The sequence below is a fragment of the Triticum aestivum genome, chromosome 1B, assembly GCF_018294505.1.
Source record: "Triticum aestivum cultivar Chinese Spring chromosome 1B, IWGSC CS RefSeq v2.1, whole genome shotgun sequence".
In the NCBI taxonomy this organism is placed as follows: Eukaryota; Viridiplantae; Streptophyta; class Magnoliopsida; order Poales; family Poaceae; genus Triticum; species Triticum aestivum.
The window spans coordinates 622045597-622053363 of NC_057795.1; the positions used below are offsets into that span (position 1 = coordinate 622045597).

Here is a 7767-nt window from a genome sequence, read left to right on the forward strand (position 1 = left end):
ACTACCAGAATTAACTTGGCACTTAAAATAAAATAGTTTGTAATCATTTATCATTCTAAAAACCTTTAAATAATTGTTTTTGCTACTGTTTTATTCATTTTAGAGTATTTAAACATTTTATAAAAGTGTGGTTCCTCCACCATAATTACCTATGCATTATTTGGCACAACCCGAACATTTTAGTTTTAATATTTGAAAACCTTTACTATTTGACTATATTTCAAATTTGAATTTGAATCAAATTTCGAACTAACGTGAGATTAGCAACTGTAACCGAGGTGACGTGGCCTCATTAATAGAGGTTTACTGTAGCTTAATTATCCGGGCGTCACATTGGTCTTCTTTAAGCATCTTCTGCATTGTAGCATCATTTGTTAGTTCAACCATGATCATCTTGTCAGTTGACCAAACCTTTGATATCGTTTATGCATAACCCGCAGTCCAACAAATTGGTCCTTCAAGTTATCATAGTTAATTGAGTCCCTAAGCCATGCCTCAGGTTGTGGATGTTGAGAAGCACTTTTTCCATGCACACTGAATCTAAGCAGCCACAATCTTTCAATCTGAAACAGACAAAATCAAGAATAATTCAGTGCAACTGTAAGTGATTTTTATCTATAATTGAACTTTGACACATATAACTGAACATTGACACAAAGGACTAAATTTTTATGACACCTATAACTGAACTTTGACCGAAATCAGAACTTTTACTGCAAAAATCCCATATTCTCTTTGATCTCTTCTAAATTCTTTTCTTTTAGGCCAATCATCACTAAACCCACATTAAATCCATCAAAACCCTATTTTCATCCCTTCAACGAGCCACTTCTATGCTAAAACCCTAAACCCTAACTTTGACCTCTCTTAAATAGTTCTTTTTGTGCACAGATTCATTAAACACGTACCTAATCCAATAGAAAACACAAGAATAAATCATCAAAGACCTATCATTTTTCCAAGATTTAACATCTTTAGAAAAGATATTTCTTTGTTCCACCAAACCTTAACATCTTTACAAACTTTTGTAACCATCACCACCCTATACACAACAGCAGACCGGAGAAGCAAACAAACCAAGAAGTAAGAAAGTAAATAAGATGGATCAGCGAGCACTGCCATCGTTTTTGTCCTCCATAATAGAGCACTGCATATATCTTCTGACATATGAGATGGGAAGAAGGAGTACATCATACCATTTGGATGGTGGCCGTGTTGACTCCTCCGACGAGTGCTATGTTGCCTTGATCTCCTTGGTCAACACCGTCATGGAAGGAAAGAAAGCCCGAGGGGGTGCAAGTGGAGCAATGAGTTGAAGAGGAAAAAAGGGCGCGAAGAGACCTAGTGGGCGCGACGAGGCGGGCATGGTGCGGCTAGACCAGGTGCGGCGACTGGTTCTGTCCGGGTCGGCGATTAACCAGTTCGACTCCAAAAAAAACAGCATCTCAGAGAGGTCGTATTTCTGTGGGTTGGTAGTAATGGAATGGTTCCATTATCCCAAGGCGTCGACCACACGGCCTAACATGGCCTTTCCGGCGGGTCTTGGAAACTGTCGTGGCGCTTTGGTGACAAAGGTCACCGGAAGGCGAACATTTAATCTAGGCCCGGTCGCCTTTCTATGAAGGCGAGCAACGCAATCCCCTTGTTGAAATTTAGATATTAAGGAAGCCGTATTTCGCAATAGCAGCTCCGAGAAGCTGGACTTAGGGTGCGCCACCTGCGGTCATTTTAGTGACTCAATTTGCAGGCTTCCCTTAGCTCAGACTGGTGTCGCTACCTCCCAGGACCGGAATGATCATCCCCGCCCGATGACTCTACATTCATCCCTGAATGTCGTGGGTACTCTTCACTTCCCCTCCATCTTGTAACCGTCACCTGTAATCCCCATAGTTTCTCGTTCTTACGCCGGGTCCACGACCTCACAAAAATAGACAACAAAACAACACAAAATGAGGAAAGTTGCAGTATGGGGTAAAATGCGGCAAGGATTTTTTGAAAAAAAAATACGGAAATGTTAACGCCCACACGTGTGGGCGTTGACCATCTCGACCACACGCATCCATCACCGTTCAGTACTATATGCACGAATCTTGGCACAATCTGATCGATTTTCTGTGCCACGTAGGACAAGTCGTGTGTGTGGTGTGTGACATAGTTCGCCCACACATTCGTTTTACCACACGGAGGGCCGATGTGTGGGCGTTTAGCAGTTCACCCACACATCAGTTTTCAGTCACGCACAAGGGCTGGTGTGTGGGCGTTTGCCATCTCGCCCACACGTCCACCTCCTCTCCCACACCCAAGCTGCCAGTTGCCATGCGTTTTGCAGTGTACATGGCAACTGCCCTAGTGTGATTGCAAGCAGATGGCAACTCTCTTTTTTTTACCCGAACATGTCAGTTGCCATATGTTTTGCATGGTACATGGCAAATTGCCCTAGCATGCACGTAAGCAGATGGCAACTCTTTTTTTTACATGCCAACTGCCCTAACGTGCTTGTGAGCACATGACAACTCTCTCTTTTACCCGAACATGTTTTTTTGCCATGCCATTTTTTCAGTGCTACATGGCAACTGCCTAGTGTTAGTAGGTGGCAACTCCTAAAGTTTTTTGAAATCATGGCAACTGCAGTAGACCAGACCACACATGGCAACAGCTGTAGTTGTCCAAAAAATGACAATCTGGAACTTTGACCTGAGATGGCAACTGCAGTTGACCAGACATGGCAACTGTAGTTGTCCGACATGGCAACCGTAGTTCAGCGACATGGCAACTGCACTTAAACGAACATAGATGAGGGTCTGGCCCATGGCAACTGCGTGCGCGCGGTAAAGTGTCACGTGGGGCGTGTGGGACCACGAGGTACGAGGCCTGACGTACCGGGCGTGTGGGCGAAATAGATAACGCCCACACACACGCGTATAAGAGGGACCGGAAGGAAAAAAAAGCGTGTGGGCGCTAGTTGTTTTGCCTACACACAAGCGTGTGGGCTGATCCTCTTAGGCATCACACAGACCGTGTGGGCTGATCCCTTAACGGGCACACGTGTTACAGTTATCGGCGTCCAAAAAATAATATATGCCAGAAAGATCAAATCTCGGGGTAAAAATAATAGAAATTACTCTAAAACTAAAGAGCTCATTGCATGATTCGTGGATCATGATGCCCATGTTGAGTATCCAGCTGCAAATTAATGACAAGATCGTCGATCTACGAAGTCAAACAGATCGCCGGGAGAAGAAGCCCGGGGTGACCGTGTACCAGCACGTGATTCAGGCCCGGGCTGATCGCCCGGCAGCAACATCGCCGGTGCATCGGCGAGAGATGAGACCCCTCCGGAGATCCGGATCTTGTTTCGTTTTGTACTCGACTCGATCGTGCAACGCCGTGCCTGGCCCTTGGCGCCCACGTGTCCGTCCGCCCGCGCGTCCTTATCCTCCACCCCCGCTGCCGCTGCCCCCCGCTCACCCAACTCAACTCGCGCCAAATCAGCTTCCGTCACTAGGCAGCGGCAGCGTGACTGAGCTCGTGACTGCGCGCGTGCGGCATGGCGCTTCTTGCAAGGGCAACCCTCCTGCTCGCGGCCCTCGCCGGCGCCGTCGCCCTCCTGCTGCCGGGCGCCGCCGAGGCACGTGTCCTGCTCTCGCTCGACGACTTCGGCGCCGTCGGGGACGGCATTGCCAACGACACGCAGGTACGCAGCAATGGCACGAGAGCCATCTCGGGCGGCACGGGGGCGTTCCGTTGACCCTCGCTTTGTTTTCTCCAGGCATTCGTCGACGCGTGGGAGGCGGCGTGCGCCACCGGCGGAAACACCTACCTCAACGTCCCCGCCGGCAAGTCCTACCAGATCTGGCCCGTCACGCTCGCCGGCCCCTGCCGCGGCGAGATCAAGCTCCTGGTTCGTACCCGCACCTGTGGCAGCACATTCTGTCTCCACCCTTTTCTATCCACAGCGGCGTCACGTGCTCACAGTGCACTTTTGGGCCCGTCAGATTTCCGGCAACATCGTCGCGCCGGAGAGCCCGGAGGAGTGGGAGGACGGCGACCAGGGCCGGTGGCTCCACTTCTCCGGCGTGGGGGACCTGTCGCTGAGCGGCGGCGGCATCGTCGACGGCCGGGGCCAGCAGTGGTGGGCGGGGGCCTGCGAGGACGAGAACTGCACCTCGTACCGCCAGCGCGAGGTCGCCCCCATGGCGCTCCACTTCGAGGACTGCCAGGACGTGAGCGTCAAGGGCCTCACGCTGCAGAACAGCCAGCGGCAGCACCTCGTCTTCACCCGCTGCTACAACGTCGAGGCCAACTACCTCCGAGTCACCTCGCCGGAGTACAGCCCCGGCACCGCCGGCGTCCTCGTCGTCAGCTCCACCAACGTGCACATCAAGAATGACCTCTTCTCCGTCGGTACGTTTCACTGGTTCTGAATCTGAACTGAAATTTTCTCTCGCAGGCGAATTCTGCTGGTGTTTATGTATGTTTTCTGTCTGCCATTTTCAGGTGGCGACTGCGTGTCGATTGTGGGCAATTGCTCGGATGTCCGGCTCAGGGCCATCTCGTGCGGGCCTGGCCTCGGCATCAGGTAACGTGTCATCTCTTTGCAAATGGAGTAGAATTTTCATCAAATGTTAAGCTGAATGTGTCATGTTCTTCTTCATCGTCAGCATTGGAGGCTTGGGCGAGAACCAGAGTAGTCACAAGATAGAGAAGATCAAGACGGACACCATGTTCATCTCCAACACCAAGAACGGCGTACGCGTCAAGACCTACGAGGTAGTACAATATGTAGTGACCATGAACTAAAATTCTCATCTGAAGAAAGAATGGCCGTGTGACATGGTAACATTGAGTTTTTTCTGTGATGTTCTTGTTCATCATTCAGGACGGCTGCGGGTTCGCGCGCAAGGTGAAGTTCGCGCAGATCATGATGAGGAACGTGGCCAACCCCATCGTCATCGACCAGCACTACTCCGCCGCCAACCGGGGAACTCAATGCGGCGCCCCGGTACGACCGAGCTCGCCGGTCGTCTTGTCTGAATCCGATGGTGCATTTCACTAGCAGCAGTGTCTCTGAATTTGTTTGGAACTCTCTCGTGCAGAACGGGAGCGCGGTGGCGGTGGAGAACATCAACTACATCGACATCACCGGCACGTCGGCGACGGAGCGGGCGGTGACGTTCGCGTGCAGCGACGCCATGCCGTGCAGGCGCCTGTATCTGGACGGGGTGAACCTGACGACGTCCGGCGGCGGGAGCACGTCCGCCTACTGCCACCAGGCGTTCGGGAAGCACGTCGGGGACGTCCTCCCGGAGTCGTGCCTCGGCAAGGAGGACTTCGTGCAGCTGCAGGCGGCCCCGACCACCGGAGACGCTCAAGAAGACGAAGATGCTGCTGATTGGTGAAACTGTTCCTAGAATTTGATCTTGCAGCTCGAGCTTGTATGCAGTGTGTGTGGATTCATGAAATAAATCATTTTTGTTTGAGATATACTTTAAGATATAAATGAACATGCCTTCAAAGCCAGGCATAATTTCCAAGACGACGCAACAATATGATAATATTCTACGAGTTGTCCAATTGTCCTACCGAAGGAAATTAGTACGTACTACAACAGTATATTATCATGGTTTCACTGAAGAACCCAGCAGCACCTCAACCACCTCGCGGAAAGTGACACGGAGTCAGCAGCGAGGCAAACAGGCAGCACGAAATAAAGTCAATCCCCACCAGCCGGACAGCGATCAGCAGAGGTTACACCAAAGCCACACACCAGATTCAGATTTGGGGCCAAATATTTCTCAGAAAAGAAGAAGAATTCAGAACAGCAGATGAGATCTGCTTGAGGGGGGAAGACCAGATCGAGAAGAGATTGAGCAGCAGCAGCAGCAGCAAGGAACAAGATGATGATGTCGCCGAAGCAGCTGCTGACCACCATCCTCATCGTCTTCTCCACGCTCTCCTTCATCAAGCTCATGCTCCTCACCCACTCCGCATCGTCGTCGCCCGCGCGCCCCGGCCGCTCGGCCTGGGACGCCGGCGGGTCGGGCAACGGCACCGCGGGCGCGGCTACGGACGGCCTCAACGCCAAGGAGTTCGCGCTGCTCCGCTCCGTCGTCGCCGCGCGCGCGCCGTGCGGGCTGCTCGTGTTCGGCCTCTCGCCGCAGCTCCTCGCGCTCGCGGCCGTCAACGACGGGCAGGGCGCCGCCACCGCCTTCGTCACCGACAGCGCCGAGGACGCGGCCAGCGCGCGGCGCGTGCTCGCTGGGCGCGGCCCCGGCGGCTCGGCGGCCGTCCACCGGACCACGTACCAGGACCCGGCCGGGGAGGCGTGGGCGCTGCTGCGGCGCGCGCGGGCGAGCCCTGTGTGCGGGCGGCCGACGGGGACGGTGCGCAAGTCCGGCTGCCGGCTGGCGCTGACCTCGCTGCCGCGGGAGGTGCTCGACGCGCGGTGGGACGTGGTCGTCGTCGACGGGCCGAGCGGGGCCGGGCCCGGGGAGCCGGGGCGGATGGGCGCCATATACACCGCGGCCGCGCTCGCGCGCGCGGCGGGGGGCGGCGCGGTGGACGTGGCGGTGCACAATATGAACCGGACGGTGGAGCGGTGGTACGCCAGGGAGTACCTCTGCGAGGACAACCTCGTCGCCGCCAAGGGGCGCCTCTGGCACTTCCGTGTCGCCGCCGGCGGGCCGCCGGATGCGTTCTGCTCGACTGCTCCGGTCCAGATCTTGTAACCTGAGCAAGCGGAGTGAGATCGCCGGCGGTGGGCAGGGCACGGCATGCCGCCAAGGAGGGCTTCGTCCAGCTGCAGGCCCCGACCACGGGCACCGGAATGCTGCACGGAGAGGCTGAAAATCTTGATGGCGAAGAAAATGCAGATTGGTGAAGATGTTGCGAACTTGCAACCATTTCGCCCGTGGCCATGTCTGACTGTCTGTGATCTTGTAATGTGATACAGCAACAGAAGAGGCATGAGTTTGTCTCCAATCTAAAAATTCGTAAAATTTTCGTGAGATACAAATTTTCTTGTGTCTTTTAGTTTAGGTACTAGTTGTGCCGAGTAAAATCACAACATAATGCCAAAATGCAAATTGTGGTTCTCACGTACCCCTTCCGTTCGAAATTACTTGTCACAAAAATGAATAAAAATGAATGTATATGAATGTATCTACAACTAAAATACATTTAGATACATTCACTTCTTGGACGAGTAATTCCGAACGGAGGAAGTATTTCTTAGTGATCTAAATGCTCTTACGGAGAGAGTATCTGCGATAATACTACAGAGAAAAACAACGGACTATTACGGACCCCCCCCCCCCACCCCCAACGTGCCCTCATCTAAGGCTAGTCATAGTGGGAGTAACTTAGCTAGTAACATAGCGCACTCCAAGAAATTTTTACTTATGTGGCAAGTATTTAATGTGAGGTGGTAACATATATGTTACTGTAACATAGCGCTTCCCAAGATAAGATGAGTCTACAAGCTAATAAATGAAGCCATCTATGACACTACTATCATGTTACTTTGCATTAGAGCATGGTTAATAATATAGCCAGCCGCTGGCTATATGATGTTGCCATGTCACATATAGCCAAACTTATAGCCAACAAGTACAATAGCTAGATATAAATATGTACTACTTTGTTGATACATGGCCCACCCCACTCTCTCACAAAGTACCTAGGAGCACGTGCTGCAGCCGACTGTTAACTAGTAGCCCGCTTCTCTTCTCTCTCCTCTTCTCTCTCTTCCAAGTAAGCAAGAATATA

General features: G+C 52.2%; 2 protein-coding genes across 2 annotated transcripts; both read left to right on the plus strand.

Moving 5' to 3' along the window:
- The first annotated feature begins 3452 nt into the window (after window positions 1-3452).
- Window positions 3453-5536, plus strand: LOC123143067 (probable polygalacturonase At1g80170). Its single transcript, XM_044561848.1, has 7 exons — window positions 3453-3694; window positions 3770-3901; window positions 3996-4404; window positions 4498-4579; window positions 4662-4770; window positions 4880-5002; window positions 5097-5536. The coding sequence occupies exons 1-7, from the start codon at window positions 3548-3550 to the stop codon at window positions 5397-5399; spliced, it is 1305 nt and encodes a 434-aa protein (XP_044417783.1). The 5' UTR covers window positions 3453-3547; the 3' UTR covers window positions 5400-5536.
- A 130-nt stretch (window positions 5537-5666) lies between these two features.
- Window positions 5667-7015, plus strand: LOC123143074 (probable methyltransferase At1g27930). The gene has a single exon (XM_044561860.1). It carries the CDS (start codon window positions 5898-5900, stop codon window positions 6726-6728), a length of 831 nt encoding a protein of 276 aa, XP_044417795.1. The 5' UTR covers window positions 5667-5897; the 3' UTR covers window positions 6729-7015.
- Window positions 7016-7767: the final 752 nt, after the last annotated feature.

Excerpts from the sequence above, each read along its gene's own strand:
- LOC123143067 (XM_044561848.1), top strand. The coding sequence starts at position 3,548 with ATGGCGCTTCTTGCAAGGGCAACCCTCCTGCTCGCGGCCCTCGCCGGC. Across the intron at positions 3,695-3,769 it reads GCATTGCCAACGACACGCAG|GCATTCGTCGACGCGTGGGA; the intron begins GTACGCAGCAAT and ends TGTTTTCTCCAG. Across the intron at positions 4,580-4,661 it reads GGGCCTGGCCTCGGCATCAG|CATTGGAGGCTTGGGCGAGA; the intron begins GTAACGTGTCAT and ends CTTCATCGTCAG.
- LOC123143074 (XM_044561860.1), top strand. The coding sequence starts at position 5,898 with ATGATGATGTCGCCGAAGCAGCTGCTGACCACCATCCTCATCGTCTTC.